At 44.3% G+C, this 15,641-nt stretch overlaps 1 protein-coding gene across 9 annotated transcripts in view; it reads left to right on the top strand.

Annotated features, from left to right (window-relative positions):
- The window catches only part of JARID2 (jumonji and AT-rich interaction domain containing 2), a 232,890-nt gene that overhangs the window by 89,123 nt on the left and 128,126 nt on the right, over positions 1 to 15,641 (top strand). The window contains exon 1 of one of the 9 annotated variants that reach the window (XM_055570662.1): positions 429 to 804. The exons of 6 other annotated variants lie outside the window; for them this stretch is intronic. In XM_055570662.1, coding sequence (XP_055426637.1) covers positions 559 to 804 — 246 coding nt within the window. In that variant the 5' untranslated portion in view covers positions 429 to 558. Of the gene's footprint in view, positions 1 to 428; positions 805 to 1,400; positions 1,530 to 15,641 lie in introns of those variants that run through there. 2 more of the 9 variants (XM_055570669.1, XM_055570670.1) reach the window with 2 other exon arrangements.

The raw sequence follows: 15,641 nt of genomic DNA on the forward strand, positions 1-15,641 counted from the left end.
GTGTGCATCTGACGCTCCTCTTTGTTGAGAAATCAGAAAACCCTTAAACCAGCTTGCCACTTGCTTACCACCTGTGGTTTTAGTACAGAAAAAAGTTTTTAACCAAAGGATTCAGCTACTTTGCTGTTTCTTGGAAACGTTGAGATGGTAGTTCCACCCACTGTTCTTGATCCACTGAGGTTTTCTTCTTTCACTAGCACAAGATCCGAGGACCTAGTTGAGCCTTTCTTTACACTTAAAAAAAAAAAAAAAAAAAAAATGGAAAAAAAAAATTCCCGAGACCACTCTCAGCCTCCTCACCTCCAGCGTAAGATAATGGAGGCTGTGTAATGGCGCCTGAACATATTCAGGTCCCCCCAGCCTGTTACTTTAAGTGGTAAACGGGGTGTGCTTAAGTGAAGGGTCTTCAGCAGGGAGATGGGCTGGGCTGGTCCAGGTGTGCCTGGTTTTAATCACAAGCATCCTTACATAAGAGAGTTAGGTGCTTCAGAGGCAGAGAGAAAAAGGAGAGGGGAAAACAGAACCTTAGCCGGTCGGAGTGATGATCTTTGAAGATGGATGAAGGGGCCACAAGCCAGGGAAGCTGAAAAGGCAAGGCGTTGGATTTTCCCTTTAGAGCTTCAAGAAGAAAACAGCCTTACCAAACACCTCCGCTTTAACCCAGTGAAACTGATTTTGACCTTCTGGCCTTCAGAATCTGTTGTTGTTCAGGCGCTAAGTCCTCTCCCACTCTTTGTGAACCCGTGGACTGCAGCATGCCAGGCTCCCCTGTCCTTCACTATCTCCTGGAGGTTGCTCAAACTGGTAAGAGAATAAATTTGTGTCTTAAGACACTGGTTTTTGATAATTGTTAGTTAGCATCGGCCATACGGAATGAGGCTGTGTTAACCTTGTCTCCTTGTCCTCATTAACAGAGGGGTGGACCTGAATTTGTTAGCTTATATGAGTTAAATTACCCCTTTCCTCCTATTTATTTTTTATTGTTTTTTTTATGATAAAAATAATTAACTGTATCACTGTCAAAAATCAAAGTGTTGAATATATGGAATGCCTCATATATCATCATTGAGTTTTTGCCCCATTACTGGTGGAATTCAGCCAGTAATTTAGTTAGGAAACCATAAAATATGTGTTCCTATCAAATATGAATTTTACAGGTGATAAATTCTCTGAAGAAAGTTAAAGCAGGTTGTTTGGTAGGGTGGTCAGAGAAAGCTTCTTGGAGAAGGTGAATTCGACTGAGACATGAGTGTTGCGATAAGGGAAGAGCCAGAGCAGGGGCAAGTGAGCTTGAAAGAGTTATTTGGAATATGGGTTCAAACCATTGCAGACCACAGCAAGAATGCAAAGGAAGAAAATGCTGAAAACCAGGACGAATGTTGAGATCATGGTGTCAGTAATTCACTGCGTCCCTCTCTGTGTGTTTGGCCTCTAATGTTCGTTGGGACAAGGCTCTGAGGATAGAGGGAGCAAACCCCACGCACACCCATCCTGCCCTTAACGATGAAGAAGTTTATGGGTCTCAGAAGGTAATATAATTATAAAGGAATTGTCTCCCTGCACGTTTTACTGATTTTCAATTTCAATGATGCATGATGAGCAGCTTCTAATGAACACAACAGCATCAAAATAAGCAAGCTGATACTTTGCTTTGCTTAGGCTGCAATATAATGATATATTTTGTATTTGGGAATTGTTGAATTTTTTACTTGGTAAAAAGTGGTTATGGAGTTGTTTCATGTACCAGTGGATGGTTTTTACAAGCCTTGTGACCCAGTTTGCCAGTAAAAGTATTTCCAGAACTTTAACATGGGAATGAATATTAACAATTTCATTGTTCTCCATATCTCAATAAAGTGGAGATACTTTAAGTATCTTTGCTTCTAACATTCTCCATTATGCAGCAGTTCAGAAAAATCTATCCATACCACACCTTCCAACATGACAACAAGGGACTGCTTTTAGCCTGAGTTGATGATGGAACACTTAAAAGCTGAAGATAGGAAAAAGGAAGGAGTTGGGGAGGAGAGGTTATCCTCTACAAAACAACTCTCCTTTTTTAGGGCCAGTTAGGATTTGACAAACTTTTCAGACCATTTTACAAAAGCCCTGACCTCAAAGAAAGCACTTTAAAAAATTACTTAAATTTTAAGTAGAATTTGTTTTGAGATTAGCAAACTTAATATTACCAGTTTTGGTTGTTGCGGTGAAATTCACATATTACAAAACTCATCATTTAAATTATTTTAAAATGATGGTTCCAGAGATTCAGAGATTTCTTTGAACAGGTGAAGATGAGACAGGAGGCGCCAGACTGCTGACTGCTTGGTGTCCAGAGACAGTGGTGCTGGAGCCACAGACAGGCCCTCCCTCTTGCTGTCTGTGTGAGGCAAGCCACCTGCTTCCGCATCAGTCCGTTATTTCACCAGCATCTCTTAGAAGGTTGCCTAGAATATGGTCAAGCTCACCGAGCGCGACCCTAAGTGTAGATCACGTGGGTTGCTCTTTGGTCACTGAGTCCTGTCCAACTCTTTGCTACCCTGTGGGCTGTATGTAGCCTGCCAGTCTCCTCTGTCCGTGGGATTTTCCAGGCAAGAATACTGGGGTGGGTTGCCATTCCCTTCTCCCAAGGAGATAACTTGTGATTTTGCAGTAATGAACGTACCATTTTTCCTAGCAGAACATTTCTAGATTGGACTCGTACAGTTTACAGACTGAAGAGGGTTATAAGGCAGGTGCATGTGCTTATTTTTATTCTCTTCCTTCATCATTAGTGTTTTCTGTACTGCCTATCATTGTGGATATGATTTCAACAGTGAACTCAAATTATCATTGCAAACTGATCACATCTTATCACAGTGGGAGCTGTGGTTAGACTGATGGACAAATGCCTTCTAGTTTGTTTGAGAGGCTCTCGGGCTGCGCTGGGTCTTCGTTGCTGCTCATGGGCTTTCTCTAGTTGCTGCGAGTGAGGGCTACGCTCTAGCGGTGGTACGGTGGTACGTGGGCTTCTCTTACTGTGGGGGCTTCTCATGTTGCGGAGCATGGCCTCAGCTGTCCCGTGACATGTGGGATCTTCCCAGACCAGTGATTGAATCCCTGCATCACCAGGCAGACTCTCAACTACTAGACCACCAGGGAAGTCCTCTCAGGCTGTTTTTAAAGGAGAATCTCTCAAAGCAACTTTATTTAGTAATTCTTAAAATCGTCTAAAACCTTGGAGTTGATTGGGAAATTTTATGCCAAATGTATGGGAAAGAATAAGTGAGAGTGATGAGAAATAAATCCATTCTCAAGTATTTTCATTAATAATATTTTGTGGGATTTTCCAGAAACTTTAGTTTGTTCTACAGAAAATGAATTGTCACCAGGTTCTCTTTGTATTTAAGGGCTACACCCTCTTTGTCTCTTGTTTGAGCATCTCACAGATGTGTTTCTTTGCATCTCATTAAGAAGCAATTCCACTTTCCTCCCAGTTTATTGTTGACTGTGTAATTTTGTTTATGATGTTTTTGTTGCTGGTGGTTTTTCTCATCCTCTGTACTCTGACTCAGGAAGCCCATCTCTTTCTCTATTTATGGTAATTACTAGAGAGCATTTTATTTTGGCCAGTGGGGAGTGCCTGCTGTGTTTCTTTGTGTGGGTATGTATGTTAAAATTGGAAAGTGTTTTCTGTGAGGTCAGGGCTTTTGTAAAATGGTCTGAAAAGTTTGTCAAATCCTAACTGGCCCTGAAAAAGGAGAATTGTTTTGTATAGGATAACCTTTCCTCCCCCGCCCCTTCTTTTTTCCTGTCTTTTGCTTTTCCTTTTAAGTGTTTCATCATCAACTCTTAGGCTAAAAGCAGTCCCTTGTTATCATGTTGGAAGGTGTGGGATGGACAGATCTTTCTGAACTACTGCATAATGGAGAATGTTTGGAGTAAGAAGGCAGCAGACCTTCTAGAGACCTCTTACCTGGAAGGAGAAATTGAATTATGTAGTAACATGGACAGGAGACCTGATACAGTAGAGCTTGTTCTGATAGCACAAGGAGAAGAATAAAAGCTTCATTTGTCTCCTACAGGTGATTTAGGGGCTGGAATCATTCTGCAGCAGTTTGAGTTTGGGGTCAAGGAGAAATTGAACATACAAAGGCTTTTCCCTTCTCAATTTAGTTTTTAGGCCTCCCTGGCAGCTCAGCTGGTAAAGAATCTACCTGCAATGCAGGAGAACCTGGGTTCGATCCTTGTATTGGGAAGATCCCCTGGAGAAGCGAACAGCTACCCACTCCAGTATTCTGGCCTGGAGGATACCATATAGTCCATGGTATCGCAAAGAGCTGGACACATCCTCCCGATTATGGGGTTTTGGGTTAAAGATGATCTGCTTCTTCAGACTCTCCCTCCTGAAAGATGATCTGCTTCTTCAGACTCTCCCTCCTGATGTGATTAAATCAGTGAGCAGCCAAAACCTAGTTTCCCGATACTTTTACTGAGATAATATTTTGAGTGTTTTATTGGCAAATCAGAACTTGGCTCTGACTCATAGACATGCAGGGTTGGTTTTCCTCTTCAGTTGGAGGCAGGGAAACTCTGAATGGTTTATTCAGTGATTCAGTTCCTTGCAGGTAGTATGGGTTCGGTTTGTGTTTATGAGAAAAGAAAGCTTTAGTTTCAGCTAAAACTTTTTCTCGATTTTAGAGAATACCGAAGCCTCAATTTTAGAGGATTAATGTCAAGAAAATAAGTGTATTCGAACATACTGTGTGTTCTATTTAAATAGTTAACCTGGTTTCCTTAGTTACATGGTTTCTTCCTTTTTTTAAGCTTCATTTCCTCAACAGTTGCTTAGTAAGCTCCTAATGTGCTAGGCTTGCTGTTAGGGAGTTGTTAGGAAATGGGTGATTTTAATGCAGTGAGACCAAGTCCATCAAAGATGGGAGTGTCGATGGATGGGTGGTGCCCACGCTGAGTTCACCAGAATCGCTGCCCCCCAGCCCTACCCTGGCATTGACTCAGAGCTTGGTGCTGAGGTCTGTCCTTGATAAAGCTTCCCAGGGATTTCCAGGGCAGCTGAGCTCCTGTGCTGCCCAGAGCTGGAGCGGCAGTCCACCAGCAGTAGAGGTGGAGCGCTGGTTAGGAGGATGGAAATGTAGGTTTCCAGGAACCCCCGTTCAGAGTGCTTTTCAGGAGAGAAACTAAGAATTTGAAGAAGAAAAGCACAGCGTAGGTCTGGCAGTGGGCTGTGACTCAGGTGGTGGGTCTGATAGAAAATAGAGTTGACCACGTAGAGGGAATTATTTTCTGTATTCTTCCTCCCAGTCTTTGGGGCATTTCAAAGAAGCTTCTCTGGATCCTTGCGTGATTTCACCTGAGAGCTCACCCGTGTGCAGCCCTCTCTGACTCGTCACCGCTTGAACACTTACCTGGGAGAGCGGGCTTAGGGCTTAGGGCTGGGTGTCATCATTTCCTCATTTGCATGTGAAGCTAAATATAAGAACGGGCGTCTGCACATGTGTGTGAGTGAGTTACGACTTCATGTGGCTACATAGAACTTGCTCACCAGCAGCAGCCCTGGGCCTGCGGTATGGCCCATGCTGAGCAGTGGGTTTCTGAGGTCTCCTCTGCCAGATGATTGAAGTTAACACAGGGCATCATCAATGCAGATGTTTCTAGAAAGCCTCTGGAGTACGTGAAACATTCCTTTTCTTCCTCCCATGTTCCGTCCTCTGCCTTCATTCACTGTTTATTTGGAAGCATCATTTTTCCTAAGTCTCTGAAAACTCTCCTGGCCGTAAAATGACTTGTCCAGGTCAGGCAGCCTTTACCTGACTTCACCCCTTACTTTCAGCCAAGAGGTGAAACTGTGTTTTTCTGCCCTTTTGATAAGACTGGAGTCTAGGTTTGATGTTTAACTACGAGCTGTATTCAGATCTCTGGCTTTGACACGCAGCCTGAACTTGGACCTCTCTCCCAGGGTCTATGTGGACAACTCCAGCTGAGTGTAAGAATGAAGCTCTTGGTTCCTTCCTCCCTACTTTCTGCTCCAAAACACTGTTCTCAGAAGTGCCTACTTTTTTCCTCCAGAAAGGAAAGGAAATGCCCTAAGATGAAAACTTGGGGGTTCACCTTTTGTTTATTCCTGGTCTCTCGGTTGGTTTAGTCCTCACTGCCTCCTGCTGCCGCCTCCGTCCTCACGTCTTGTGGGCAGGTGTCACACCTTCCTTTATCTCCGCACCCATCCCCCCACCCCCAGTCTCCTGTTTTAATCTCAACCCAGCAACCTGTGTGAGCTTTTAAAAATAGAAATCAAATTCTGTTACTTCTTTGCTCAAAACTTTTCTGTGTTTTCCCATTTGGAGTAAAATTGTCATCTTCCCTCTTCTGCTTTATTCTTTCACACACATCATATGAAGTGTAAATGGTAAACTTTTACTTCACATCCACTGTGCTCACAACATGGATTTTCTCTTATCACTGTGACATGCCAACATAGGAAGGACTGTGACGTTACTTCTGGAAGGCCATATTTGCTATTCCTAACAGCTGTGCTTGAAAACGAAACTGCTTATATCACCTTTTAGGGGGTCAGCCCTCATAACTTTGGAGGAGCTCTGTCGGTCTGTAGGTAAGCATGAATCTTTTCATTGAATCATTCACTCATCTATCAGGCTATTTTTATGGAGCTAAAAAAAACGGCAGGAAATTTCATTTTGCATGAAAGAAATGAGGGAGCCAGTGAAGGTTTCTGGTTTTGTTTAGGTGGCAGGAATAGTTGTGATCTTCAAAAATCGTTGTGAAATAGTGATATGGTTAAATCTTGTCATTGGACTAGGAACTGAGTTCACTGGTAGTAAATATCTCAGTTTGAATGAAACTGACATCTTGTACTAAGGGTCCTGGTCACATAGATCATGCATTCTTTGCATTATAAAGACCAAGAGCTGGGGTGGCGGATACTAAGTCAGAGTTGATAAATTGAGCCTAATTGTTTTATGTATTTCTTGGTATTAGAGGTTTGAGCTTGTACTTTTATTTGTATATATTCAGTCTGTTCTTTATTTACTGGTGAGTTATTGTTGAAGTCATGATTAATATTCAGTTAGTAAACCCCAGTACTTCTGTTTGCTGGTGTCTGTTTTGAGATGGGGCTGCAAAATGAGAGCTGTTGCCTCTGTGTGAGATGCTTATCGCTGGTCAGTTGTGGGGGCAGGGTTTGGAAGCACTAGCGGGACAAGGACTTAACAACTCTATGTTAAGTTGGGTTGATGATCATTTTGTAGGTCATGCTAGGAAATTTGGAAATGCCCCCTGTAGTAGCCACTGGGAGCCTCAGAGGCTTTTGAACTTTGAAAGGAGCCCCAAGGATTGATGGTTTTAGAATGTAAGTTGATGCAGTTTTTATTTCCATCATAATCAGAGATTGGGAAGGGCAGAGGAATCAGAGTTGAAAGTTTTCAGTTCAGTTGCTCAGTCGTGTTTGACTCTTTGCGACCCATGGACTGCAGCACACCAGGCTTCCCTGTCCATCACCAACTCCCGGAGCTTGCTCAAACTCATGTCCATGAGTCGGTGATGCTATTCAACTGTCTCATCCTCTGTCATCCCCTTCTCTTCCCACCTTCAATCTTTCCCAGCATCAAGGTCTTTTCCAGTGAGTCAGTTCTTCACATCAGGCGGCCAAAGTACTGGAGTTTCAGCTTCAGCATCAGTCCTTTCAATGAATATTCAGGACTGATTTCCTTTAGGATTGAGTGGTTGGATCTCCTTGCAGTCCAAGGGACTCTCAAGAATCTTCTCCACCACCACGGTTCAAAAGCATCAATTCTTTGGCTCAGCTTTCTTTATATTTATAGTCCAGGTCTCACATCCATACATGACTACTGGAAAAACCATAGCTTTGACTAGGCAGACCTTTGTTGGCAGAGTAATGTCTCTGCATTATAATATGCTGTCTAGGTTGGTCATAGCTTTTCTTCCAAGGAGCAAGCATCTTTTAATTTCATGTCTGCAGTCACCAGCTGCAGTTGAAGTCCCCCCCCCCCTCCCCCAATACAGTCTCTCACTGTTTCCATTGTTTCCCCATCTATTTGCCATGAAGTGAAGGTTTTGGGGGAGAGGAAACAGAAAAACCAGCCAAGAGTCAGGTTTCTAATTATTTGCCTTAGGTTTGGCAATTATAATGTCTTTTCTGGCAGTGAGAACAGTCTTCATGCAGGCGAGGTGGGAGTCAGGTCCCTTGCAGGCTGTAAACCTGTGATTCTCAGTATGTTCTCTGACCAGCAGCATCACCTGGGAGAAACTTTGTGGGTGGAACCCACGTGTGTGGTTTGTTAAGCTCCAGTGTTTTTTCTCATAGATTTCTCAGGTTGGTGGCAACTCCTTGTTCATCTGTTTGTACACAAGGAAACAGAATTCCATAACCGAAATCCAGGTCTCTTACCTGCTGACTGCTGTTAATGTGTTCACTCTATTGAAGAAGTATTTTTGAATATTGCTGTTGTGTACTAGACTCAGCCCTAAAGGCTGGAAACACGAAGATGAAACAGACCTGGCAGAGCCTCTGGAATCACACAGACTAGTCTGTCTGAACGTCCTGTGCATCATTTGGGAATGGTTGAAACGTGGAGTTATCAAACGTGGAGGACAGAGGCACAAGAAACCAGTAGTGTGTGACCTGCCACACGCTGGTCTGCATTTTCCATTAGTGGGAAGCGCTGTTTGGAGGGGTGACAGGCATTAAAATTATTTCTGGAGGTCCATTCCTGTAATGACAAGGTACAAACTGATGGTCCTTAACTGAGGGGACCGCTGGAGGATATGAGGAAAGGGGGGGAAGAACAAATGTGATTGGGTGTTCATTGATATTAAATCCAAGGACAAAGTTTATTTGTGTACTTTACTTGAAAATTTTCATAAAATGGCCCCCACACCCCTTAACAGGTTTTACAGTGTAGCATGACCAGACAGCCAGTCCCCTGGGAAAGTGTGGACGCTCATGCTTATTTCCTGGGTGGAGGTTCTTTCTGAGCCAGAAAAAGCCAGCAAATCAAGTTAGTCAGGTATTGACAGAGCTCATCACGTCACCCAGCAGTGTCCCAGGGCCTGGGGGGAGAAACAGAAGTATAAAAATCATCCTAGCCCTTGGCCCGGCTCAGAGGCCGGTAACCTTGACTGGTCCTGGCAGGAGGCGGGGCAGTGGTCGGTGTCAGAAGTTTGGGCCACCCGTTGGTATTGGGAGACTGGCTGGTGGGGTGCTGGTTTTTGTCTGCTCTTAAACCCAGAGGAGTTATTTTGCAGGGAAATAATTTAGAACATGATTCGAAGGCATATTAAAGCAGTGCGTGTCTTTAGGGCTTCCTCGTAGACTGAAGAATCTTGTATTTCATCCTCTGAATTTCATGTACATTCCCTGCAAATTTGAAAGGTAAGATGTGGCAGAACAAATTGGAACCACTTCCTGAGAGTTATATGGGTAAATGTCAGTTCTTACCTACTTTAGACTCTGGTTTTCTTGTGCAGGGTATTCTCATGTTCCAGAACTTTCTCATACCTGTTTTGAAGAGTCTTAGGGCCATAATGAAATGAGTTAGCAAGAAACACCGCCAATTGAAAAACTCCATCCAATTCATTATCAGTGCCGATCTAGAACAGGAGTGATGGAAACATTCTTTAGCCGGGGTGTCCATTTTGAGAAGCACATGGCTGATGAGTTCTTGAAATGTGTCCAGTACAACTTAAGGAACTTAATTTTTAATTTTAATTAAGTCAGTCGTAAATACCCACATGTGGCTGGTGACTATGCTGTCGGATAGTGCAGCCTAGAATATGCCATTTGGGGGGTTTGGGGTATTCTTATTAACATAAAAAGGCTGTAAGGATGAAAAGATCCCAATCAGTCAGAATGCCCCTGGGAACCTTCTTGTTAATGATTTATTCCCAGATGAGGCTGTTGGGAGTTGCTCGTTGGCATTGCTGACACAGAATTGTCCCTCATTCTGGTTTCTCTTTCCAAGACCCATGTCAAGTATTTATTTGTAATTTGACTTAATTTCTCCCCCATTTCCTCCACCGAAGGGAGATCGCCAGTCCGATTTCTGCCGGTTTCTTAGAGATAGCGCCCTGGGGACCTCGAGTCCTTTTTGATTATGTTGGGACAGCAGACTGTCAGACCGGGAGTCGCAGGGGTGGGTGCTGAGTGGCGTGGCCCTCACTGCTGGCCCCTGTCAGACCAGGAGTCGCAGGGGTGGGCGCTGAGTGGCGTGGCCCTCACTGCTGGCCCCTGCCAGCACCGCTTAGCGTGAACGTGGGCTGCTGCTGCTGCTGCCTTGGCAACGGCGGGGTCTGACATGCTCAGGCGCAAAAAAGCTGACTTGGCAGCTGCCCAGCAGATTTTTATAAAGGCTCAGTTGGTGGCCGGAGATTCAGGCTGTCAGAGTTGTGTTATGCAATAAATCGTTTTCAGCAGAAGTTCTTAATCCAATTTCGGCTGTAGCTTTTTATTTTATTTTTTTTTAAATAGGCGGTAATCAAAGATAAGTACACATTATTTAATGGGAGTTTGGAAGAAGTAAAACTCTCCTTGCATAAGCATTTTCAGTCCGTTTACTTTATCCCAGGAAGCTTGTCTTTCGGAGGAAAATTGCTGCTTGAAGTGCTTTTAATTTAAAACCAAGGCAAAGGAACGTCATCCTCCAGTTCAGTAAGTCTGTGGCTTCAGATTTCTACGTGTGAATGTTCCCCCATTTCTCTTTGATATTGACAGATGAACCATTTTATGAAATTAAAAATGAAGATCGAGTTGATTTGAGACATTGAGTTGATTTCCAGTGGAGAAAATATTTTGTTAAAAGTAGAAGAAACAGTAGTTTTAACCTCTTTCTCTTTTAATATTTTCTCTCTCTCTGGCTCTTTAAATCCTTGTTTGTGTGGAATCAATGCCAAGAATCAACATCCCTAACAAATTATTACTGTTATTATTTTGGATGCTTTCATTGTTCTCTCAAACTGTTGACGGAAGAGGCTGATATTTCAGACAGCAACAAATTGCATTAAGTAGGGTGATTTAACAGCAGGTATATGCAAAACCTGGGCTCTTGAAAATAAAAGGCATTTATGTAGAGGTTTCCAGACATTCCCTGGAAGGAGGAAAGGGCTATGAATTTTCTTTCCACCTCCCTCCTGGAGCCAGTCTTTCACAGTTTTCTTATTGGTAATATCTTTTCAGTCATCAGTCCCCTGTCCCCCACCCCCCATGTGGCATTTCCAGTTACTCCAACGCTGCGTGGAACTGAGCACTGAAGCTGGGCATCACTTTTCTTTCCTTTTTTTTTTTTTTAAAGGAGGTGGAAAGTCACAAATTGCTCCTCGTTCATACCCTTGGCAAAATGAATGGAGATGGAATATACGCACGTGGTGGTGTTGGTAACTCATCCAGTGGCTACTGTAATCCACTTAATTGTCTTCACTCCTGTATCAGTTTTAATGAAGGGATGTCATGTCAGGAGTAGGTCTTTCTGCCTGTGAACATGCATGCATCCTGCACGCCCCTATCTGCTTGGTTTACTTGCCAGAAGCTCTGACAGGAGCATTTGACTGGCTGCTCCCTCGCCATGGAAGCAAAGTGTTTTCTGTGGAACATGGTAGTGTGTGCACATGTCTCACCCCTCCAATTCCCCGAAGCCAGTTGACATTTGAAATGTTGGTGGGAGGTTCTGGACTTCAACGTAAAACTTATGTGTCTTGGATACTGGTTTTATTTTCTGTGGTGGTGATGTTAAAAATAATCTGCAGGGTAGTGAAGACCTTTGCTGGAAGGAGCCTAGTCCCTGGTTGACCTTTGCCCCAGTTTCTACCAGTTATCCCGTCAACCGTATTAACAGTGCCCTTGGCTGCGATGATAAATTACTTGGTCACTCATAATGGATGAGGCTCTTAATTCAGTTTGCCCACAAGTAGTGGGAAGTTAACTCTCTTCCATGGGGACTGGTTTCATTTTTATATAGTTTTAATTGTTAGAAAATGTGTGTGTGTGTCTGTGTTTAAATTGATCAGAAATGGGCTTCCATAGAACCTGGCACCGGAAACCGACCAGGACTGACTGACTTGGAAACCCCTATTGCTTGCACTCCAGTATTTGAGTGCTCAGAAGAGGGTTGGAAGACTCTTCCCAGGCCTGTGGCTGAGTGGACGACATGGCTTTTCTGTATCAACAACTTGATCAGTTTTGAGACAGTCAATTAGAAGAACTATTGGTGCAGTTAGAACATGTTAATTCAGTAGTCCAGGGTTTTGAAGCGAGGGCCATGGAGAGAAAATTTGAATTCTTAGCAAATTCATTTTATATTAAGGCCCTTTGGGGGCTTTATTGAAACTGACATTGATAAGAATTTACATCATCAGTGGAAGTTGGGGTAGGCACTCTAGTACATTTAAAATAGTCATGCATGCCCATGTCCGCAGCCCCAGCCCTTCTCCATGAGGCTGAGTTTGTAGGAGACCAGGCAGTCTGCAGCCTAACAGATCATGTATCTTCTTCGTAAACCTGGCTAAGGAAGAAAGCATCTCATGTTCTTATATGTTTCTCTGTGTTGGTTTTGGTTTTTGACCTTAGAGGTTGGGAGAAAAATCATAGAAAAATAATTCGCAACTGGGAGCCGTGAGTTTTGTCGGTTTGGGGCCTTCCTTTGGGTTTTGTGGCCCTGGGTGTTCTTTGGAATGAATGATGCTAAAGCTGAAACTCCAATACGTTGGCCACCTCATGTGAAGAGTTGACTCATTGGAAAAGACTCTGATGCTGGGAGGGATCGGGGGCAGGAGGAAAAGGGGACGACAGAGGATGAGATGGCTGGATGGCATCACCAACTCGATGGACTTAAGTCTGAGTGAACTCCAGGAGTTGGTGATGGACAGGGAGGCCTGGCGTGCTGTGATTCATGGGGTTGCAAAGAGTTGGACATGACTGAGCGACTGAACTGAACTGAATGGAGGGGTACACCCGTTCACCCAACAAATAGTCCTTGGGAGGATATGGTTAACTGCAAGCTTAATGAGATCCTACTGGGTGATGTGGCTGCTGAAATGTATGCCGACTTTCAGATGGTGCAGAGAAATAGAAAGGATCTTATTGCATGCTGGTCCTCTTCTGGGATATTATTCACATTTGTGTTTAATTCTGTGTCACCTTTAAAGGGAAGTCGTCCCAACTTGGGTAATCAGGGAATGAGAGCTTGAGAGATCATGTCACGCTGATTCAAGGAACTAACCACTTCTCAGTGTCTTAACTTTTTTGTTGATTTCATTCTTGCTATTTGGTCACTTGTTTTTCGCTCAGTTAAAAGAAGTCAAAGGAAAGATTTCTCAGAGTATATTAATGCAGACTTCTTATTTCTGACAGTAGAAGTGGCAACAGTTAGATGGTTGTTAGAAGCATTCATCTAGGGTTTCACCTCATCTTCATCTTTGCTTGTTTTCCGATGGAAGGTAGAAAGTGACGTGAAATGGGCAGTGTGGGCCTCATATCTACAGCAGAGCTTCTGAAACGTTCACATGCACGGTCATCACCAGGGAGTCTTACAATGAGCCTGCATTTCTGGTGGTGGTCGGAGCACTGCTGTGTCTCCAGGCTGGGCCTTCGGCGGTGCTGTCTGCCGCCCGGTGTGTGGTGTCTTCACGCGCTGCCTTTCTGTGCCCCCTTTTCTTAAATGTCTGTTACAAAGCTTGGAGCAGCTAGAGGTTACGCTGTCATTTTTCCTTTCAATGAAAAGATTATGACGAGATACATTCAACTTTAATGCCTGAGCCCTTGCCATTTTAAAACTTTTTTCAAAGAATGGTAGATGTTTTGCAAATGAAAACAAAGCCCTGTCACTTGTACTTTTAAAGATCTTATTACTTAGTCTTCCATTTGCCAAAGAAAGTGATTTTTCGAAGTCAGTATCAAAGCAGATCTATGTGATGACTCCCCCCTCCCTCCCTCTGTCTGCCAGCAGATCTAATTTTTTTTTTTTAATTTCAGTGTTTGCAGAGCATTTTGGGGGGCTTGGGAGAAATCAGTAAGAGATCATGGGGTAGGAATGAGGACAGGTGGTGTGTCATCTGGGAGTTGATTCTTAAGATTTAGATGGTCTGTTAACCTAGAGGTTTTACAATGGAAACCCCAAATGACAGGAGCTGTTTTTAAATCATTAATGCTGCTCACCAGAACTGGCCACACACTCTGGGCAGCTGAATTTGCATCCGAATGAGACTGCTGGACGCTGGATCAGTGGTGTGACTCCTCCTGTATCTGCCTTTTTTAAGCTGACCAGTAAAGCAAATGGACCGGGGCTGGGCGTGGTGGAGGAAGCTTGCTTTCGTGGAGAAGGGCTTGCTCTCTGCTCTCAGCACTGCAGTGCAGATCCCGAGTGATTCCCTCTGAGAAGCGGGAGAGCCTCTAGGCCCACGAAGGTCAACAGGGGATCATGAGGATTTCGAACACTGAGGCACCATTGGCTTTTCAGTTGATTTGATGATAGTCATTTGGGTCTGAATAAGTGAGTAGAGAGGTGGAAGGAGATAGAATGAGGGGCTCCTGGGAGACACAGAGGAGAAGGAGCCCACAGAAATGGGTGGCAGGGAGAGGAACAGAGAACTCAGAGGGCTGTTCTGTGAAGGAATCTGGGTAGTGTTTAACTGAGGTGAAGGGACTGTGGGGCAGCGGATTTGGGCTCTGTAAGGCCACGTGGACTTGGAGATGGGCGCTGTCTTCACAGGGAGCTCGCTGGTGGCAGAGGGGTGGTGCGCGGGTGTTAGGTCCATGACAAGCTCACCACTGAGAACGCCAGGTGTTGCCCGGCCCTGTTGGAGTCGTCACTGCGGGGCCCTTTTTAGTGTGTTTTCAGTCAAGGAAACGGGAGTGATTTCAGGCCCTTCACTTAACCCATCCTGGAAGTTCGCACCGACAGGCTGGGTGTGGGTGGTAATGTGGGAGGCAGGGTGCTGAGGCGGCCCAGTTGTCAGCGTCCTGAGCTTGCCCAGTCACAGGTGCTGGGATAACACTGTGAGGAGCAGGAGAAATGACTCTATGACAGCTACTGAAAAGGGGAAAAGAAAACGGAAGGGCTGGACTTAAAAGGTCCTGGAAGCTCTTGGGGCGGGGGTGGGATTTGCCTTTGGAGTTCTTGACTTCTAATGAGAGAGTTAGGCCTGGGCTATGTTCTAGAGCACTCAGTAGAACTTGGATTGTTTAGAACTATGAGAAGACAAGTGTTATGCTCCTGAAGTACCTTCTTCTTCCCAGCTTCCCAGGACACCCAGCTTGCAGGGCCCTATGTGCCTTGTGGCTGGCTGCCAGCCTACCTTGCCAGCCTCCCACTAGAGAGGGGTGTGTACTGAATGTGGGGATTCATCTCGACTCTGCAGCTATGAACGGCAGTTTGATTTCTAATTTCTAAATCATTACTTAACCTGCTGAGCTTTTGGAAACAGAGCAGAGTCGACTTCTTACCTGTTAGGTTTGTGTCTTGCATCAACATTGAGGGAGGTGGCAAGTCTTGACCAGCACTCTAGATTATAAAAGAACTCGAGTGTGTGTGTGGCTTATTTTTTATTTTTAATGTCTAGAACTTGAAACCCTGTATTTGGAGTCGTAGATTTCTTTCTCCTTTATTTATAAGTATCTT

Source organism: Bubalus kerabau, chromosome 3, assembly GCF_029407905.1.
Source record: "Bubalus kerabau isolate K-KA32 ecotype Philippines breed swamp buffalo chromosome 3, PCC_UOA_SB_1v2, whole genome shotgun sequence".
Classification (NCBI taxonomy): Eukaryota; Metazoa; Chordata; class Mammalia; order Artiodactyla; family Bovidae; genus Bubalus; species Bubalus kerabau.